Consider the following 22,739-nt stretch of genomic DNA (forward strand, 5'->3'; position numbering starts at 1 on the left):
GATGGGCGAGTGCAGTCCGGAGAATGATGGGCGAGTGCAGTCTGGAGAGTGATGGGCGAGTGCAGTCTGGAGAGTGATGGGCGAGTGCAGTCCGGAGAAAGATGGGCAAATGTTAAGCGGAAGCTTAAGGAAGACCTGGTGGTATTGGGTGGATGTATAATGAGATGTTTAAAGTTCCTCTGAGGTGTCTGCTGGCAAATCTGGTAATTCCGCGAGCTTTCTTTGTGAAGTTGGCTTGGATTGTGCAGATCGGGGCTTGGAGACTCTGGTGCCACTACCTGTATGTGGTTTGGTTTGCCAGTTCTTTTGTAGATAGCTGGGGCTTGAAAGATTAAAGCCGTTCTTTAGTGATGTTTGTGCTTTGATTTGTTGGTGCTGATGTTATGTTGTATGAGCTGGTAGGAGGGCAGACAAAGATGGAATGGAATTATAGAATCAGACCAAAGACCAAGATGTAGACTCGGGGCTTCCTCGGGGCTGCGCCGAAGGAGCGCGACAAAGGGGCAGGCCCCTTTGTCGCGCACCTTCGGCGCGCGACGCTCGGCGCGCGGCGCTGCAAGTGTGTCTAAATTTAAAACCCCACAGGGCTGGTACCTGATTGGAGGCGCTGGAAAAGTAGGCGGGGCTCAGCGTTTTCGGCGCGATTCGCTTTTCTGTTTAGGCAGATTTTTATTTTGCAATGTCTGCCGCGTTATCGGCGTTGAGGCCGGTCGGGAGGGGAGAGATTTACTGTGACCTTCCCCCGGCGGGGCTCGGCGCCGATCGCGCAGGCCTTCCTCCCCGTTTTGCAGCGGCACAGAAGCCGAAGAGAGATGGCGCCGCTAGTGTGTCTAAATTTAAAACCCCACAGGGCTGGTACCTGATTGGAGGCACTGGAAAAGTAGGCGGGGCTCAGCGTTTTCAGCGCGATTCGCTTTTCTGTTTAGGCAGATTTTTATTTTGCAATGTCTGCCGCGTTATCGGCGTTGAGGCCGGTCGGGAGGGGAGAGATTTACTGTGACCTTCCCCCGGCGGGGCTCGGCGCCGATCGCGCAGGCCTTCCCCGTTTTGCAGCGGCACAGAAGCCGAAGAGAGATGGCGCCGCTAGTGTGTCTAAATTTAAAACCCCACAGGGCTGGTACCTGATTGGAGGCGCTGGAAAAGTAGGCGGGGCTCAGCGTTTTCGGCGCGATTCGCTTTTCTGTTTAGGCAGATTTTTATTTTGCAATGTCTGCCGCGTTATCGGCGTTGAGGCCGGTCGGGAGGGGAGAGATTTACTGTGACCTTCCCCCGGCGGGGCTCGGCGCCGATCGCGCAGGCCTTCCCCGTTTTGCAGCGGCACAGAAGCCGAAGAGAGATGGCGCCGCTAGTGTGTCTAAATTTAAAACCCCACAGGGCTGGTACCTGATTGGAGGCGCTGGAAAAGTAGGCGGGGCTCAGCGTTTTCGGCGCGATTCGCTTTTCTGTTTAGGCAGATTTTTATTTTGCAATGTCTGCCGCGTTATCGGCGTTGAGGCCGGTCGGGAGGGGAGAGATTTACTGTGACCTTTCCCCGGCGGGGCTCGGCGCCGATCGCGCAGGCCTTCCCCGTTTTGCAGCGGCACAGAAGCCGAAGAGAGATGGCGCCGCTAGTGTGTCTAAATTTAAAACCCCACAGGGCTGGTACCTGATTGGAGGCGCTGGAAAAGTAGGCGGGGCTCAGCGTTTTCGGCGCGATTCGCTTTTCTGTTTAGGCAGATTTTTATTTTGCAATGTCTGCCGCGTTATCGGCGTTGAGGCCGGTCGGGAGGGGAGAGATTTACTGTGACCTTCCCCCGGCGGGGCTCGGCGCCGATCGCGCAGGCCTTCCCCGTTTTGCAGCGGCACAGAAGCCGAAGAGGCACAGAATACCTTTATGGGTAAAAAAGGCAGGCAAGATGCAGATAACTGCAACCTTTTCATCAAAGTTCTCCAGGCCCATCTGAAAGGAGATACCAACAAGTGGGTGGCTAAAGCAGAAGGAAGGCGGTTTGAAGGAGCATGCAAAACATAACACACTGATTCAAATTATCACTTTCAAGAAAAGTAAAAAGGGAGTTCCCATCTAATCAGACCCTCACTATTCTTAAAAGGCATGCCAAATTTTATCCCCCCATGTCAGGGAGGCCTAGTCCCCCTTGTAACCCAGGTGCTTTCAGTCATGGTAGAGCAATTCTGGCTTTCTTACCTGACCATAAAAAACGCAAAAGCAATTGATCTAAAACCCGGATATCTTTTCCCAACAAGGAAAGAAGCAATGTCTGTAAAACATAAAGACATTTAGGGAACAAAATCATTTTAAAAAAGATTTAACCCGCCACCCATGGATAATGACAAAGAGTGCCATACCATTATTTATCTTTAGTTAGAGTGAGCAGTGGGGAAATGTTAAGAGTATATAATCAGTCCAAATTCAGTGAAACAATCCCTAAATAATGAAAAAAGCCTCTGCCCATTTCAGTGGAAACTCTCCCACCCACTGTTCCCAAAGTATGCCAGGGTATACCAAAGCTTCAGACTTATCTTTATTTAATTTAAACCCAGAGAATTTCCCAGAGACCTGGAAAAGCTGTAATAATTGTGAAAGAGAAGACACTGGATTACATAAAAAGACTAATAAGTCATCCGCAAAGGCAGCATATTTGAAGATGGTGGAACCCATAGTAAACCCCTTAATCTCAGCAGAATTCAGAATTGCTACCAATAGTGGCTCCAAAGTTAAAAGAAATAACAATGGCGAAAGGGGGCAGCCCTATCACATGCCTCTGCACAGCAAACGTGGGAAACATTTCCCCATTGACCATTATGCCTGCCGTGGGATTGGTATATAACAGACGTATCCCACTGAAGAAAAACCCATCCAACCCCATGTGTTGGAGCACAGTAAACCAATATTGCCATTCAATACCTTTTCTGCATCAAAAGTAACTACTATCATTGGAACACAGGGAAGAATATCGGAGGAATGTGAGAGAAACAAAAAAAAGTAATCAGGAAAGCAAAAAGTCAAGTGGAGGAAAAAATTGCCAAAGAGGTTAAGAAAGGTAACTTTTCAGATATATCAGTGAAAAGAGAAAAGTCCAAAGAGGCATACTGAAACTAAAAGATGCCACAGATTGTGGAGGACAAAGAGATGGCAGAAATATTAAACAAATACCTCAGCTCAGTGTTCACCATAGAAGACCCAGAAGGACCTCTGTTAAAAAGACTGTAGATGGGGGGTGAAATAAAAGATATGCCTTTCACAAAAGAGAATGTATGGGAAGGGAATGGTGAATAAAATGGAAAAATGTCATAATGCCTCTGTATCGCTCCATGGTACTAATAATCTACGGACATTAGCCGTTACATACCGCCCCCACAGAAAGCCTATTTGACCCAACCCAATATAATTCGGCAATATTAATGCCAATCTATCTGCCAAAATCTTACCCAGCAATTTCTGGGTGAAATTTAACAGCGAAATAGGGCAATAAGACACAACAGAGGTAGGGTCCTTTCCTGGCTTAGGGAGAACCTTATTCATATCAGCGGGAAATGTTCCACTGTCCACCAGGACTGCAAAGGTCTTTCTAAGTAACTGAGGAACGTCATCTATGAGATCTCCTTAAGATGCATTTCTGCCCATTAAATGATTGGGCTCCAGGGACTCCTAGCCAAGATGGCGGTGTGAGAGGACGCCAGGTTGAATCGCTCCTCAATGAAGTTATATTTCCTTGACGAGAATGCCTGCAAAACATAAAGGCAAGCTACGGGTTTACCCCCCTGCACCCGAACTGCTTACCGGACAAAAGAAGATCGATTCCTTCGCTACCTCGATGTTGGTGGAGAAGGGGGGTGAATGCCCCGCTGCAGCAAATAGAGAAGGAGCTAACTTGCTGCCTGGGGATATTACTCTAAGCCCCCCTGACTGCAGACCTCCTCCGGAGCCAGCTAAGTTGGTGAAGTCCCCCGAAGCGGCGCAGGGAGATGACCTCATCACCCAGATGGGAGGGGGACGCCGAGGGAGTGAGACCGTGCCGGTAGAACACCTTTCCTCCAGCCCAGTTGAACCATCGGGACCTGAAAGACCGGAGGGATCATTATCATCTTTATCCCCAGTCGCTCGAGTGGAGGAGGAAAAAAGGCTACGAAACATTCAACTGCTTGAACCTGGAGAAACCTCAATTGCACTGGCTAGGGATGAGTTGTTTATACCGCCCCCTAAACCAGAAGTAGTCACTCTGGATACTCTATGGAACTTAATGGTTGCAATTGGGAAACTAGTGAATGTATGTGAAACAAAATACACTAAGTTGGACACTGAAATGTTTAATATGAAACAAAATCATGATGGACAATTAAATGAGATGGGAAAGAAGCTGGTTGAGATGGACTGTAAAGTCACCCAAGTTCAAACAGTAAATGTGAACCTTATTAAAGATATTGGTCTACAGTCTAAAAGATTAGACTATCTTGAGAATTACTCTAAACATTTGAATCTGAGATTTACCAATTTCCCTAGAGCATTGGGGGAGAATATTCAAAATACTTTGAAGAAGTATTTCAATGATTGTTTAAAGTTAAATGATGAACAGATACCACTTGTTAACAAAGCTTTTTTCCTAACTAGATCTTTTAGAAAAACTGGAGTAAAACACCTAGAAGCCCTGGAAAACTTGACCCAATTTATTGAGAGTTCTGATATTGAAATTATGGATAGAGGTACTTTATTAGTCTCCTTCATTTCTGAGGGGGATGTTAGCAAAGTAATGCGTAATTATTTCCTAAATATGGGTCTAGAATTCCATGGTCAAGCAGTTAAGATCTTCCCAGATCTATCAAGACCGACTCAGGTTAGGAGAAGAGAATTTTTGAATTTTAGACCCCAAGTTTTGGCTTTAGGATATACATTTGTTTTAAAATATCCATGTCGTTGTTTAGTAGGGCGTCAAGATGAAAAATTCGTGTTCTCAGCTGTTGAACAACTTAAGTCCTTTTTGTATGCCAGAAATATGACTAATTCCATTGCAACAGGTCAATAAGTTAGTCAGTTAAGAAATACCAACAAAAACACTAGGCCAGTTGATCCTGAAGGATTTGTATTATTTTGAACTCCTTTGTATTCCAGGCTAGGAGTCTCAAGTTATTCTTCGAATACAAGTGCATGTATAACTATATTGATTTATATGTTTTTGGTAATTATTTCTTCACATCTGTTTCTGTGATACATGCCTTATTTACCTGGTGAAGTATGTGAATAATACTTTGTATAAAATCAATAAATATGAATTATAAAAAAAAAAAAAAATGATTGGGCTATTTCCTGAGACACTTGTTGGCTCTTGGTTCCTGCCTGGCGATTGATGTAAGCCACTGTTGTTGCATTCTCTGAAATTATCCAGACCGCGCGACCCTGCAATCGGTCGACGAATCATATGCAAGCCAACCGGACGGCCCGGGATCCAGCTGATTGATACTCTAGAGAGACTCTCTTATGTACTCCAGCGTCCTTGCACCCTCAACTTCTGACAGTGAGCCCCCCAAACCAGGAGACTTGCATCCGTCATGAGTACCAGCCAGTCCGGTGATCATAGGGAAACCCCTTCCTTAGATGGTCCACTTGCAACCATCACAACAGCTGTATGCTGATTTCCACTGGCAGGTGAAGCCATATCAAATAGACTTGAGACTGTGGAATCCAATGAACCAGCAGAGCACGCCCTTGCCAACGGAACTACCTCTAGGGTGGCTGCCATCAAACTGAGCACTTATAGATAAGACCACACTGTTAGGCGTATTGCTTCTGTCAATAGTCGCACCTGCGCCATCAGTTTCTGAATGTGGCCCTATGGCAGGAAGACCTTGCCTTACTTCATGTCGAACACCAAGATACTACAGTGTCTGAGATGGCCAAGTTCACCACCCATCCTAGTTCCTGTAGCAAGGAGAACAGCTTTTATGAGACCCGAAGGCTCTCTTCCAGATTCTTGGCCCGAATCAGTCAATTATCTAAGTATGGGTGAACCAGAATGCCATCCTTTCTCAACACTGCCGCAACCACCACACTAACTTTGGAAAAGGTTCTGGGCGTGGTGTCCAACCCAAAAGGCAGCACTCGAAACTGATGTCACCCCAAAATAGCAAAACGCAGAAACCGTTGATGTTTCAGACAGATGAGAATATGAAGGTACACCTCTGACAAATTCAGGGACATCAGAAACTTCCCCCGACTGTACTGCCATTAACACTGAGGGTAAGATTCCCATGTGAAAACGAGTCACCCGCAAATGACAATTGACTCCCTTGAAATCTAGGGAGGGACGAAAGGAGCCCTCCTTCTTGGACACAACGAAATAAATGGAATATTGGCTCATGTTTTCTTGAGACCTAGGCACCAGAACTACAGCCCATAGGCTGAGTAGTCTTTACAATGTTCACACTATTGCTTGTCTCTTCTGCGGAGAGTTGTAGGGAGACACCGTGAAGATGTCCCGAGGAATACTGAAAAACTCCAGAGCATCACCTCTAGAACCCACTGGTCTGTCGTGATCTTCACCCATCTCTGATTTAAAAAAAAAAAAAAAGAGAGAGAGAGGCGACCCTCTATCTCCTGTTCCCGGGGGTGGGTCAGCACACCTTCTTTCAAAGGCTTGGGGGAGGGCACCACTACTTGAGCCTGCACCCCTTCTGGACAGTCTGGGACAAAAGGACTGAGGCCTACCCAAAGGCCGAGTCCTCTGGGAAGCTGCTCCTCTGTAGGGTCGACAGCGTCTGAAACCCATGGCACAACCTCTTGTGCCAAAGAAGTACGGTGTCTGCTTCTTATCCTCTGGTAACCGAGGAACCTGGGCCTCACCCCACTTATTTGTCATTTTTTCCAGCTAACTCCCAAACAAGAGTGATCCCTTAAAGGGCAATTTTGTAAGATTAGACTTTGAAATTGTATCAGCCATCCAATTCCTGAGCCATAGCTAATGCCTGGCCGCAATTACTGAAGCCACCGCTCTGGCTGAAGTGCTGACAGGTCGCAGCCTACAGCCACCATTAGATTAATCAACTACCTGAGAGAAGTAAACGAGAGAGCCACCAAGGAAGCAATTCATTTCCATTGCTTCAAAGGCCTGCTCAAGGATGGCCTCAATTCTTCTATTTTGTGTATCCTTCAATGCCACCCCCCTTCTAAAGGGATAATCATCCACATGGTGACAGCACACACAAGTGCGTCCACTTTCAGAAAACGCATTTGCTCTCTCGCAGCCAGATCCAGGGGATACAGCTCTTCCAAGGTTCGTCCCCCTTTGAAATTAACTTCCGGGGTGCCCCATTCAAGATCAATCAATTCTTAAATAGCCTCCATAATGGAGAAGAAAAATGAGGCTTTACACAAAGAAATCAAAATGGGATCTTTCTTTGGTTCAGACATGGAATCAGCCCCCGGTACCCCCAGCATCTTCAATGTCTTGGAAATCAGAGCTAGTAACTCATCTCTATGAAAGAAATGCAACATATTTCTATACAGCTCCAGACCCGGAGGAATTTCCTCATCCTCCAGGGAGTAAGGATTAGCTTCATCATCCGTGCCATCTGGGTCCCTATCGGCATGACCCACAGCAGGTCTAGACATACTCCAATGCTTGCCTGCAGCACCAGGCAGGTGGGAATCTCCAGCCTATGATCCTGAATTAAGATTGACTGACTGGAGCCAATGACTTCACCTGAAGAAAGGACTGCAGCACCTGAAAAAATTCCACCCAAGAAAAGGCAGAAAATGCCAAACCCAGGGGGCATCACTCCTGCACCCACTGAACTACCTTCTCCTGCTGAAGAACCAGTTAGGGGAGACCCAATTTCAGGTAAAACCTCTGGCAACTCTTTTTCCATTCACGCATCATGCTGGGAGGGACCAGCCTTAGCAAAATCAGACAAAGACAAATATCCCTGAGCTTCCAAACAATGCTGACACAGTTTGAGGGAACGCCAGACTGAGATGCCCGAATATGGCAAGCAGCACAAAGGCTTCTTTGCTATCGGCACCATAATCATTAACAGCACACTCTAAACTGGTGTCTGAGAAGTGTTCGCCCAGCTGTGCTCGCAATAGGCGCTTGTAAAACAGTTAACTCCCAAAATTTAGGTGCCTAATGTACTCTCCAGATAGACGTCCAACTTGAGCACCCGTCTAGACACTCTGAACGGCACCACTGTGCATCCAACCAGGCGCCCCTTATGCGCACAACTGAGCGCCCAGGTAGGTGCCCTTATGCCCCCAACTGAGCACCCAGCTAGGCACACAACTAGATGCACAGCCAGGTGTGCAAGCACAAACTGGCGTACCTGAAGAGGGCAGCCTTATGCGCAGAGAAAAAGTGTGTGAATGCCGCACTGGCATACCCTGCAGTGAAAAATCTAAGCCTAGCTCAGAAGGCTACTCAACCCACCAAGCTTCCCAAGCTCCCCCAGAGGCGAGAATGGACGTCAGATCGGCATGCCGGGCACAGAGACCAGGAGGGAGAGGAAGTCCTAAAATCAACTCCCCCTCTTTTTACTTTTATTTATTTATTTTTACCTGAGCTCAGCCCATCCTAGCTGAGTACAGCGGGGGGAGAGGGCAAATACCTTCACCACCATGCTCGGCTTGCCGTTCAGCTGCGTGTTTTTTTTTGTTTGGGGGTTTTTTTTGTTTGTTTTGGTTTTTTTTACAGTCCATGCTGGCAAAAATCAGCTACTGGACCAAGGCACTCATCTGAGGGAAGAATTTGAAGAAATCGCCTCAGGAAACTTGACTGAGGGAGAAACCATAAGGTATCACCACAGGAGAACAGGCAATAAACTTATTTCTTTTCTCCTTTTAAAAAAAAACTTTTAAGGCAAGCCCCAGTAGGGAGATACATGTCCACCATCTGCTGGAGACAGAGAAACCTGGCGAGCTGATGTCTGTGCAAGGGTATATATACCATGATGTCAGCTTTGCTCCATCTCCATCTGCTGGTAGAGATGCATAACCCACTGGTCCTGGACCCACCTATACGAATGCTAAGAAATATTCATTTAGCCAGCTAACATCTAAGCTAGCTTGCTAAAAGCTTTCGAATATGGACTTCCTAGTGTCTAAAAATCTCCATAATTAAACTGTATAAAACAATAAAAGCTAGCCATATGCTTGGTTAAAAATACAGCCTTTAAGTGCTTTGTAAAATCTAAATAGTAAACCTCTGCCCTTCATTGGCTAGGCAAAGCATTTCACATTGCAGGCCCTAAAAAGGAATAAGCTCTGGCTTCCATCTCACATACACAGTAATCCTGAAGTAAGGGACTGAATAATTGATTCTGTCCCATGGACTACAATGCCCATAATGGTGAATACCTCACTAACACTTTACTTAGACCAGATGGATTAACATTAAAGTCCTGATCATTGTTCATAAAATCTTATATAAACTAGATATGCTGTTATATTTGTAACCAATTCAGCTCCCTTAGCTCCAGTGAAATATTTTCATGCATCTGTGCACTTGTAAGAATCTGTGCTAAAAGTCCATGCATCAATTCACTCAGCCCCTGAATAATTGGAAAAGGATAGGGGTCTAACTGGGAATAAATAGACTTTAACTGGGATACTAGATCTGGGATATCAGCCAGTACAATAGGCTCAAACTAAGCCCATACATTAAGGGAAGCCTCCTTCTCAATAGTTACTTTAGGGCCATCAGAAAGTAAAGGGGCCACTAACTTTGTAACTCTACCATGGAAAAACCCAGATAGTGTCTCACAGTCAATAAGTCCCTCATTTAGCTCAATAGACTAAATGTCTCACAGTCAATAAGTCCCTCATTTAGCTCAATAGACTAAATGTACAAACCAGTAACTGCATATTCATCCATGTTCATTCTCCAGTTTTTTCTGTCCTTTATTTCCTGGCTACTCTAGCCTCCAAGTTCTTTTCCCTGTTATTTGTATCTGCGCTTCGGCCTTCTTGTTATATGGTTTTTTTGCTAAGTTAACCCCTAAGTTTGATGTAAACCGGCCTGATATGACGCTTGTCATGAAGTTCGGTATAGAAAAATGTTAAATAAATAAAATAAAAAATAAGTGGAACAACAGATCTGCCAGCTTTTCTTAACAAATTTTCCACAGTAAAAAACAATTCCTTTTTGCTAAACCATAAATAACCATTGAAGACAGTGAGAAATTACTACTTACCTGATAATTTCCTTTTTTTTTTTTATAGGACAGACAGATGAATCCAGAACCAGTGGGTTATGCACCTCTACCAGCAGATAGAGATGGAGCAAACTGATGTCACAGTATATGTACTCCTGCAGTTATATCAGCCTGCCAGTATTCTCTTCAAAAGCAACTGTGGACAGACTAGCAAAAAACTGGATTAAAAACAGACGAGCAATTCTGTTCTCAAAAAAACAAGAACCATTGAGCTCAGACAAGCATGCATTAACACTAGTCTAGGGACTGGATTAACGCTTACCAGTAATCCCTGGAAACTCTTAGCAATGCAGGAGGACCAAAGCCCAATCATTCGGCAGCTAAGGGCGGGAAGCTGGATTCATCTGCCTGTCCTAAAGAAAAGGAAATTATCAGGTAAGTAGTAATTTCTCATTTCTTAGCGTCCAGACAGATGAATCCAGAACCCATGGGATGTACCCAAGCTACTCCTGAATAGGGCGGGAGACTACCTGCAATCCAGTCAAAACCACACGGGCAAAGGCTGTGTCCTCCCGGGCCTGCACATCCAAACGATAATACCTGTAAAAGGTGTGTAAGGAGTTGCAGCTCAGCAAATGTCAATGGAAGATAACAATCTAACCTCCGCCCATGACACTGCCTGAGCCCTAATGGAATGAGCCCTAACCTCCGTGGGCAACAGCTTTTCAGCTGTCACATACACAGCCATAACCACCGCCTTAATCCAGCAAGCTGTTGTAGCCTGAAAAGCTGGTTCACCCTGTTTTCCTCCACCATGAAGGACGAACAGGCGATCCGTCTTTCAGAAAGGTTTAGAAACCTCCAGATGTCTCACGACATGTCTCTTGACATCCAAGGGACGCAACAGGCGGTATTCCTCCTCATCTTTCCTTATGCAAGGATGGAAAGGAAATGGACTGATTAAAGTGAAAATCTGAGACCCACTTTAGGCAAGAAGGAAGGAAGGAACAGTACACATCTGTATCGCCCCTGGAGTCATCTGAAGGAATGGTTACCACAAGACAAGGCCTGCAGCTCAGAAATTCGACACACAGAACAAATCGCCACCAGAAACACCATTTTCAAGGTCAGTAACCGCAAGGAAAGGCTACACAGCAGTCGAAACGCAGGACCCGCCAAGAAATCCAACACCAGGTTAAGATTCCACTAAGGAACCAGTAATCACAAGGGAGGACAAAGATGTTTCGCTCCCCTCAGGAAACGTGCCACATCAGGATGAGACGATAAGGATCCACCATTCTCCTGGCCCCTGAAACAAGCAAGAACCGCTACCTGTACCTTCAAGGAATTAAAGGCCAACCCTTTATTCAAACCATCCTGTAAAAATTCCAAACTTAGCGGGATCTAACTGAATGAGGAAGCACTCCTATCTTCACACCAAGCCTCAAATTCTCGCCAAACCCTCACACAGACTAAGGAAGTAGAGAACGTTCATGCTCACAGCAAGGTGGCAATCATAACAGAAGAATATCCATGCTTCAACAAGTGAGCCCTCAAGGGCCATACCGTAAGACAAAACAGAATTGGACCTTCATGAAGGACAGGCCCCTGCTGCAATAGGTTCCTATACGGCAGAAAACGAAGGGAGGTTTCCACCAGAAGTCATAGAAACATAGAAACATAGAAATGACGGCAGAAGAAGACCAATCGGCCCATCCAGTCTGCCCAGCAAGCCTCACACTTCTTTTTTTCTCATACTTATCTGTTTCTCTTGGCTCCTAGTAACCTTTGGTTCTATTTCCCTTTCACACCCACCATTAATGCAGAGAGCAGTGATGGAGCTGCATCCAAGTGAAATATCAAGCTTGATTAGTTAGGGGTAGTAACCGCCGCAATAAGCAAGCTACACCCATGCTTATTTGTTTTACCCAGACTATGTTATTCAGCCCTTATTGGTTGTTTTTCTTCTCCCCTGCCATTGTAGCAGAGAGCTATGCTGGATAAGCGTGAACTATTAGTTTTACTTCTCCCCTGCCGTTGAAGCAGAGAGCTATGCTGGATATGCGTGAAGTATTAGTTTTACTTCTCCCCTGCCATTGAAGCAGAGAGCTATGCTGGATATGCGTGAACTATTAGTTTTACTTCTCCCCTGCCGTTGAAGCAGAGAGCAATGCTGGATATGCGTGAAGTATTAGTTTTACTTCTCCCCTGCCGTTGAAGCAGAGAGCTATGCTGGATATGCGTGAAGTATTAGTTTTTCTTCTCCCCTGCTGTTGAAGCAGAGAGCTATGTTGGATATGTATTGAAAGTGAAGTATGCATTGAAAGCCACATTATCTATCAACAAATATTGAATAAGCCTAATAATTGGTAGTACCTATAGCTTATGAACTCTTCGTTAATTTTACATACTCTTGCCCACCCCTGTTTTTTGGTTTTTTTTTAAATATGGAGATGGCAGGCCTCCATCCTTCCGCTCCGTGAAGGTGGAACACCAACCACTGGCCACTGGCATCCCGCTCCTTGAATGCCTCTGTGGCTACTGCCGCTCCGTGCAGTGTTTTGCTGCCTCCTCTTTATACACTTCCTCTAGACCTGATGGATCCACAGTGTTTATCCCACGCCCCTTTGAAGTCCTTCACAGTTTTGGACTTCACCACTTCCTCCGGAAGAGCATTCCAGGCATCCACTACTCTCTCCGTGAAGAAATATTTCCTGACATTGGTTCTTAGTCTTCCTCCCTGGAGCCTCAGCTCGTGACCTCTGGTTCTGCTGATTTTTTTCTGACGGAAAAGGTTTGTCGTTGTCTTTGGATCGTTAAAGTTTTTCAAGTATCTGAAGGTCTGAATCATATCACCCCTGTTCCTCCTTTCCTCCAGGGTGTACATATTTAGATTCTTCAATCTCTCTTCGTATGATATCCGATGAAGACCCTCCACCTTTTTGGTCGCTCTTCTCTTCACAGATCTGCATACCATGCCTTCTGGGCCAATCCGGTGCTACCAGAAGCACTCTTCTGCTGTGGCCCGAATGGCTTTTGAACCATTCTTCCCAATAGGAGCCAAGGGAAAAAGGCATATAGCAGCTTGCCTTCCAGCCAGGCCTGCACAAGAGCATCAATCCCTAAGGACTTCGGATCTCTCCTGCCACTGAAGAATCGACGAACCTTCGCACTGCGAGAAGTTGCCAGCAGGTCTATGAATGGAAGACCCCAGCGATCTACTATTAGCTGAAATGCCTTGTCCAACAATACTCATTCTCTTGGGTCCAGACTCTCCCTACTGAGAAAGTCTGCTCTTACATTGTCTTTTCCTGCAATGTGCAAGGCTGAGATCTCCTGAAGATGCACTTTCACCCATTCCATAAGTTGGTCTATCTCTTGCGATACTTGTTGACTCTTGGTTTCTCCCTTCCGATTGATGTAAGTCACCGTTATTGCGTTGTCTGACCATTATTTGGACAGCTCAACCCTGCAGCTGAATTGTAAGCACACCATCCAGACAGCCCAGGCTTCCAGCCAATTGATGTTCCAGAGAGACTCCTCTGTATTCCAGCACCCTTGAGCCGTTAGTTCCTGACAGTGAGCTCCCCAATCTTGGAGGCTCACTTCTGTCATGAGTACCAACCAGTCTGAGGACGTCAGAGATATTTCCTTTCTCAGATGTTCCGATTGCAGCCACCACTGGAGGTGACAGCAGATTTCCATCGGCAGGTGGAACTGAATCAAATAGCCAGAGACTGCTGGTTCCATCGAGACAGCAGGGAACACTGAAGTAGACACATATGCGCCCTCGCTCATGGTACTACTTTCAGGGTTGTCGCCATCAAACCGAGCACCTGTAGATAGAACCATGCTGTTGGGCGTATAGTACTCACCAAGAGATGCACCTGTGCCATCAACTTTTGAATATGAGCTTCCGGAAGAAAAACTCTGCCATGTTTCATGTTGAAACATACACCCAGATACTCCAATCACTGAGATGGTTGAAGACTGCTTTTGGCTAGGTTCACCACACAACCAAGTTCCTGCAACAAGGAAATCACATTGTGGGTCACCAAATGGTTCTCTTCCAGAAACTTGGCCTGAAACAACCAGTCATTTAAATATGGGTATACAAGGATTTCATCCTTTCTCGGTTCTGCCGCCACTACCACCATAACCTTGGAAAAGGTTCTGGGAGCAGTGGCCAGACCAAAAGGCAGCACCCAAAACTGATAATGGCACCCCAGTACCGCAAAACGCAGAAAACGGTGCTCCAGTTGAATAGGAATATGGAGGTTCGCCTCAGACAGATCCAAGGAGGTCAGAAATTCCCCTGACTCGACAGCCATTATCACTGAGTGCAATTTCTCCATGCAAAAGTGAGTCACCCGCAAATGACAGCTGACCCCTTTGAGATCCAGGATGGGACTAAATGAGTCCTCTTTCTTGAACACAATGAAATAAGTGGAATATTGAACCATATTTTCTTCAGATGGGGGCACTGGAATTACAGCCCTCAGACTGAGGAGCATTGACAGTGTACTCTCGACTGCCTGCTACTTCTGTGGAGAGTGGCAGGGAGACACCATGAACATGCCCTGAAGAATACTGCAAAACTCCAGCACATATCTTTCTTCCATTACCTCCGGGACCCACTGATCTGATGTAATCTCGACCACCTCAGATAAAAGAGAGAGAAAGGTACCCCTCCCAACTCCTGTTCCCAGGGGTGGGTCGGCAAAGTTTAATTAGGAGGTTCGGGAGGTTCCACTACCCGAGCCCACTCCCCGCTTGGGCAATAGGGGACAAAAGGACTGAAACCTGCCAAAAGGCAGAGTCCTCTGAAAGGTAGCCCCTCTGTAGGGACAAAAACGCCTAGAACCCCTGAGATGACCCCTCATAGCAAACGGGCACAATGACAACTTCTTATCTTCCAGCAATAGTGGAACCGGAGATTCGCCCCACTTACTGGCTAGCTTCTCCAACTGGCTCCCAAACAAAAGTGATCCTTTAAAAGGCAATTTTGTAAGATTAGCTTTGGAGATTGCATCAGCCGCCCAATTTCTCAGCCATTACTGATGTCTGGCCACTATTACCAAAGCCACTCCTCTGGCGGAGGTGTAGACCAAATCGTAGCATGCATCTGCTAAAAAGGTGGCAAGGTGGCGGCAGGTTCCATAACTGTCCTGGAATTCACTCCAGAGTCACTAACCTTCTGAGAGAGAAGCAAGAGCGAGCCACCAGGAAACAACAGGAAATTTGCCTCAGAGGCATCCCACTCAAGATCAGTCAGTTCTTGAATGGCCTCCATAACTGGGAAAAATCAAGAGGCTTTACCCAAAGAAACCAAAATGGAATTTCTCTTTGGTTCAGATATGGAATCTGCCCCAGGAACTCCCAGCATCTGCAATATCTGGGAAATCAGAGCCAGCAATTTATCTCTGTGAAAGAACCTCAACATAGTTTTATACGGTTCCAGCCTCGGAAGGATTTCCCCATTCTCCAGGGAGTCAGGATCTGCCTCATCATCAGTGCCATCCCGATTCCTGTCACAAAAACCTGCAGCTCGAGGTGTACTTCAGCGCTTAAACATACTGGAAGAGGGAGAGGTCACCCTCTGAGGATCTGTACTGACATGCTTGGACAGCGCTGAGGACTGCGCCTGAAGGATGGATTGCAATCCTTGAAAAAATTCCACCCAAGAAAAGGCAGAAGGATCCATGCCAAGAATAGAAGGCGCTTGTACAGCGCTGACTGAGCTGCCATCCCCTGTTGAGGAACCAGTCAAGGGAGTTCCAAGGTCAGGCGTCCCTCCTGACATATCCTTAACCCAGCCATCATCAGGCTGGAAAGACTCAGGCTTAGTAAAATCAGAGGAAGATAATTCTCTCTGAGCGTCGAAGCAGCACTGGCACAAGTTAGAGAGCCCTTCAGGCTTAGATGCTCTAATGTGTCAGGCAGCACAGAGAGAAAGGCACTTAGGTTTCTTAGCCACTGGTGCCAGTACACTTAACAGGTGACTGAAGATGTGCATCCAGCTGAAGCCCTGCTGAAACAAAATTTATGCACATAAATTTTATGTGCACAAAATTTGCGTCTTACGTTTATGCGCCAAAATGTTAAGCACGCCATTACTGCTCCAAACCTTGGCACACAAATATGCGAGAAAGTGCATGCACAGGCTGTGCACACCAATCGGACGGACAGGACGCACTTGCGCGCACCGACGATCTTGTACAGGGCAGCTGACCACGTAGAAAAATATGCAAAAACACCGCCATGGCTACCCCGTGGTGCACAAAAAAAAAAGCCTAACTGCGGGGCCTAGCCCAACAGGGCCACTCAACTCACCAGGCTGCCCAATTCCCCTAACCCCCTCAGGAGTGGAAACGCACATCAGGATGGCGCACCAAGCAAGGAGACTGGAGGAAGTCCCCAAACTAACCCCTCCACTCTTGTCTCTGTTTCTTATTTGTATATAACACGTGAGCTTAGCCCTTCCCGGCTGAGTACAGAGACGGTCTCCAGCTGCGGGGGAGGAGGGCATATGCCGTCACCACCGCACTCGGCCTTCTGCATGCGATGCTTTTAAGCTGTACAATCAGCTAAGTCCACGCCTGCTAAAACACCATATCGGACCACAGAAATCACCTTAGGAATTCTCAACTAGGGGAGGGACCATTTGGTATCACTACAGGAGAGCGGGGCAATTAATTTTCTTTTGCAAATTCTCCTTCTAAAAGCTAAAGCAGGTATGGGATTTCCCCCCGCCTCTGAACTGTACTCATACTATCTGGAAACGATGGCAGCCTTTACTGGTGGGAGACAGGACATACTCGGCCCTCTCGTCCATATGCTACCTGCGGGCTTTTGATAGTGGGAGGACTAATTTAGTCTTTCGCCACTGGGCACAATGCAGTCTCACTAATTTGGGACAGATTTGGAACACAGGGATGCTCTCATTCATGCAATTGCAATCTACCTATACCCTCCCCAAAACTGCTGTAATAGATGTAGATATGGTATGATTTTTTAGCCTATGCTCAGCTGTGACTGTTGCGTCCGTCGGTCGCAGATGGCTGCGACCGCTCTGCCTTACCTCTTTTTCTCCCCTTTCTCTCTCTCTGGGCAAGATGACTATCTTCGGTGCCGAGTGCCATGGCCCTCGGCGTTCTCTGACCTGCATGGGTGTCCCCATCCGCCATGCTGGCTCCCGATGGCCTCCTAGAGTGCGAGCGCACACAACACTGATGCTCAAGTACACGTCATGGCGGGAACCTCGGGGGCAGCCCCACCGCATGACGTCAGTACCTCCGGGTATAACTAGCCTCCGCTTCCGCTACCTAAACGAGTTAGCAAAGACTTCGCTTTGCTACTCTGCCTGCTCTAAACTGCCAGCTTAGACGCCTACACTCTACATAAGAACATAAGAAAATGCCATACTGGGTCAGACCAAGGGTCCATCAAGTCCAGCATCCTGTTTCCAACAGTGGCCAATCCAGGCCATAAGAACCTGGCAAGTACCCCAAAACTAAGTCTATTCCATGTTACCATTGCTAATGGCAGTGGCTATTCTCTAAGTGAACTTAATTGCAGGTAATGGACTTCTCCTCCAAGAACTTATCCAATCCTTTTTTAAACACAGCTATACTAACTGCACTAACCACATCCTCTGGCAACAAATTCCAGAGTTTAATTGTGCATTGAGTAAAAAAGAACTTTCTCCGATTAGTTTTAAATGTGCCCCATGCTAACTTCATGGAGTGCCCCCATAGTCTTTCTATTATCCGAAAGAGTAAATAACCGATTCACATCTACCCGTTCTAGACCTCTCATGATTTTAAACATCTCTATCATATCCCCCCTCAGCCGTCTCTTCTCCAAGCTGAAAAGTCCTAGCCTCTTTAGTCTTTCCTCATAGGGGAGCTGTTCCATTCCTCTTATCATTTTGGTAGCCCTTCTCTGTACCTTCTCCATCGCAATTATATCTTTTTTGAGATGCAGCGACCAGAATTGTACACAGTATTCAAGGTGCGGTCTCACCATGGAGCGATACAGAGGCATTATGATATTTTCCGTTTTATTCACCATTCCCTTTCTAATAATTCCCAACACTCTACCATCGGGAAGATGCCTGCTCTCCATGAGTACTTCTACGAACCGGCGCTCCTACTCCACCCACCAGCCGCAGCATTGCCCGCTCTGTGGAGACCTGCCTATCGTGATCATCTGGGTGAAACTACACTACTGAGCCTGTTGAGCGTATTGGCACCTCGTGGGTCAGTGCCTTACCTTCCTGCATACCATATCTACATCTATTACAGCAGTACAATAAAGACTGTCCATTCTGTGTCTGCTGTGTCAGCCAATCGCAGTGGTTCCCCACGGGGCTCCTTCCCATGGGTGTGGTCAGCTCCATTGTGACCAGAGGTCCACAATGCCTCAAACACAACAGCAACATTTTGTTTTTAAAAGCATGGTGGCCTTCGATCTCCAATGGAGTCATTCGATTTTTGAAGGTTACTACATTTTGGCTGGCAAATTGCAGAAAATCATTTCCAAAGTATATCAGTTGTTGGTGGGAGGGGGCTTTCACACTGACACTCATTTGGCCGCATGGGTGTCCAACCTGGGAGTCACCTGGGACAGGGGCCAATGGGAAGACTGTTTTCGGCATCTAGGACAGACCTCGATGTCGTCGGATATGATGGAAAATCGATATAAGCTCCTTTAATCGCTGGCACTATCCCCTGGCTCGTTTGGCCAGGTGGTTTCTGGGGAGATCGGCTATGTGCTGGAGACAATGCTCTTAAAAAGGCTCCTTCCTTCATATGTGGTGGCAGTGCCCCTGCATACAGGTTTTTTGGAAGGATTGTCAAACATGGCTGGGCACTGCTTTGGGTGTCCAGCTTCCATTGCGAGCGGAGGTTTGGCTTCTAGGACACCCCTGGGCGGCCCTCTCAGATGACCACCAGGCTTTGTTTACCTATGTGGCAACCGCGGCTAGACTGCTGGTGGCAGCTCGGTGGAAATCTCAAGAGGGTACCTACACGCACTCATTTACTAACCAAATTAAGACATATATTTGATGGAATATTTGACGGCAATCCGGAGAGATTCTGTCCCAAAGTTTTACTGGATTTGGACTTTGCTGAAACCCTTTCTCACCTAATCAAGGGGGGAGGGGAGTTCACGAAGTTTTGTGCTTTCTCTGCTATGGGGCTTGGGCCCCCCCCCCCCCTCTTTGGCGGGGATGTGCCTGACCGAGGTGACCTGGGGGGAGGGGGGGGCTGGACATTGGGTTACTGGGAGGGGGTTTGCATACCAAGGCTAGACAGGGCCCTAGGAGGAGTCGGACCATGTTATACTCCTAGTCAGTCACTGTTTTGTAGAAACTGTTCAAGATGTTATCTGACATTTGTTGTTATTCTGTTACTATGCATTTCATTGCCTGTTGCTCTGTAGCTGATGGTATGTTTATATAAACCAATAAAATTATTAATATATATATTAAAAAAAGCTAAAGCAATTCCCAGTAGGGAGATGGAAAATGCTGGCAGGCTGATGTCGCTGCAGTTTGCTCCATCTCCTGTTAGAGGTGCATAACCTCTGGATTCATCTGTCTGGACACTAAGAAATTTATATTTTCACTTGGCTTTCCTGAGCAAAGTACTGTGCAGGCACTATTGATTAAAAACTCTTGTAATAAAAAAGTGGGCATGAAGACAGTTTAGATACTTACAAGAAGCCACCCACGGTATATGGATTCAAGTTGTACCTTAAACAGGAATGCCACTACCAGGATGATGCCGCATATGCAGACAGAGGTGTTCTGCACAATCAGGGAAATCTCTGCCACTGTTTGAGGATTAAAAGTAAAGCAGGTAAAACAATTGTGTGGAAAATTAAATTCTTGGGCTCTCTTTTCAAGGATTTCAGTTATGCAATTGCAAAGTGTGCACATATATCTGATGTCAAACATGTTACATTAGGAGTTTGAGTTGCTAAGCTTTTTTCCCCATAGACCCAGAATAGGGGAAAAGCCCTAGTGAATCAGGCCCTAATTGCATAATTCTAATGTTGTGCATGTGGAAAAATGGGGAGTTTAGGGTAGGAGTCCTGCAGAGTCAGAAAAGCATTTCATCATTACAAGCTGAATTCAACCTTTTAGTATTCAAGTTTTCTTAAAAACAAGAAAAAAATGGCAGTCTATCCATTTTCCACCTTTTCTTTCCTTTTCCTATATTTTAGCCTGTTCCCATCTAGCCCAGCCACTGCAATAACAGTCTTCTAAGCTCAGGAGTTTTCCAGCACATGTCCTCAGGACAAATCTAACCAGGCAGGTTTTCAGGATACCCGCAATTAATATGCATGAGATGGATTTGCATACAATGAATGCAGTGCATGCAAATATAACCGGTGCATATTCATTCTGGATATCCTGAATACCTGACTGGCTGGGTGTGCCCCGAGGACTGGGTTGAAAACCAGTGCCCTAGCTGAGACTCTGATCACAGTCTCCTCTGCCACTTGGCAAAGACATGAACTCTAAGCCAATCAGCCATGCAGTGAAATGCCACCCTCTACCCTGTCCCTTGGGCTTATGAACACCACCAAATCCACAGCATCCCCAGCCCCTGTTGGCTCAAGAAGCAGAAGCCTGGCCTGGGAATCAAACTCAGGTCTCCCACATGACAGGGTGGAGCATCACCACTGGGCCCTCAGGCTGGCTCCATTCAACAGATTAGCCAAAGCAGAATAAATTTATGATGAGAAGAAAATACGTACAAAAAAATACAAAAATAAAATAACTACTAAAGTAAGCTAAAGGATGAAAAACACATTCAAATCAAAATTAACTAACCTTAAAGTCAATTGGGAAAGAAAGGGGAGTGGGGCTATAATAAATACATTCAGTAAACCGGCGAGCAGACAAGTTATCTGTCTACAGTGAACCAGATAATTTGTCCTGGATATTCAATGGGACAAATGTCCCATGTCCCATTGAATATTCCTGATTAAAGTTATCCTACTAACCGTGAAGTTAGGCTTAAAAAAAAAAAAAAAAGAAAGAAAAGACGCAGGGCTACTGACCCTAACATGTCTCAACTCCTTCCTCCCACCCAAAGTCCAAATGCTTGACCCTGCTGGGCAGAGGCTGCAGTTTCCCCCTCCAAGTCCCTTCCATCTAATATTCTGAAAGATCTAAGCACCGGAGCCAGTCCAGTCTCTCCCACCCCCCCCAAACTTTAAAAATTTTGTAAACTCCAGCATATGTTTCCGGTGTAGCTGCTTAGCAACAGCAGAAGTGCCAGGCCCAGGTTGCAGTAGGCTGCTACTGCTATCTGGGCTAAAGATTGAAGGAGATTAAGGTACCAGGAGGGGAACCTAAAGCTTACAAAAGTTTAAACATTTCAATGGGATCTGGGAGCAGGGGGCAAGGAGGAGAGACTGAGACTGGCCCCAGTGCTTACATTTTTCTATTAGATGGAGGGGGCTTTGTGGGGGAACCAGGGTTGCAGACTCTGCCCAGCAGTGCCAAACATTTGGACCTCAGGTGGGAGCGAGGAGGGGGTGAAATGTTAGGGCCAGTAGGCCCGCAATTTTTATTTTTTTTTTTAAGCCTCACTTCGCTATATAACTGGCTATATTCTTTTGAATATAGCTGCTTAAGACTAAAGTCTAGAGTTAGGAAAATAACTTATCCAGCTAGCTCCTAATATTGGAGTTAGCTGAATAAGTTATTTACCTAAATCTGTCCTGCCCCAGAACTTCCCCAACATGCCCCTTTCTTATTCGGCTAAATCTTAACCAGATAAACACTTATCTGGCTAACTTTTAGTACTACTACTACTTAATATTTTTATAGGGCTACACAACATACATAGTGCTGTACAAACACACAAAAGACTAGAGATGTGCATCAGGTGCCCGATCGTTTCTGCTTTCGGGTTTGTGTGGCCACGGGAAAATCTCGTATTCCCACGGATTGGCATTTTTTTTCGTGAAAAATCGTTTTTTGGCTTAGTGCGCACTAACATAGAAACATAGAAATGACAACAGAAGAAGACCAAACGGCCCATCCAGTCTGCCCAGCAAGGTTCGCACTTTTTTTTTTCTCATACTTATCTGTTTCTCTTGGCTCTTATTAACCTTTTGGTTCTATTTCCCTTCCACCCCCACCATTAATGTAGAGAGCAGTATTGGAACTGCATCTAAGTGAAATATCTAGCTTAATTAATTAGGGGTAGTAACCGCCGTAATAAGCAAGCTACACCCATGCTTATTTGTTTACCCAGACTATGTTATTCAGTCCTTGTTGGTTGTTGTCTGTATATAGATCCACTTTTCTTCATTCCCCCTGCCGTTGAAGCAGAGAGCTATGCTGGATATGCGTGAAGTATCGGTCTTTCTCCCCAGCCGTTGAAGCAGAGAGCTATGCTGGATATGCTGGATATGGATATGTTAACAAAAAGTAACTTTTTTTGTTAGTGCACACTTAGCCGAAAAACTATTTTTTACGAAAATTCGGGGAAAGTGCAATCGTTTTATCAGTTTCCCGATCCATGACGATTTAGGAAACATCGTACGAATTTCCTAATAGTCAAAAAACGATT

General features: G+C 46.0%; 1 protein-coding gene across 9 annotated transcripts in view; it reads right to left on the minus strand.

The window, feature by feature from the left end:
* LOC115093766 (solute carrier family 40 member 1-like) overlaps nt 1-22,739 on the minus strand; it is a 168,748-nt gene that overhangs the window by 71,161 nt on the left and 74,848 nt on the right. For 8 of the 9 annotated variants that reach the window (XM_029605988.1, XM_029605992.1, XM_029605989.1 and 5 more), the window contains one exon: nt 19,865-19,980. In XM_029605988.1, the coding sequence (XP_029461848.1) occupies nt 19,865-19,980 (116 nt within the window). The remainder of the gene's footprint in view (nt 1-19,864; nt 19,981-22,739) is intronic. The other variant, XM_029605987.1, reaches the window with a different exon arrangement.

Source organism: Rhinatrema bivittatum, chromosome 6, assembly GCF_901001135.1.
Source record: "Rhinatrema bivittatum chromosome 6, aRhiBiv1.1, whole genome shotgun sequence".
Lineage (NCBI taxonomy): Eukaryota > Metazoa > Chordata > Amphibia > Gymnophiona > Rhinatrematidae > Rhinatrema > Rhinatrema bivittatum.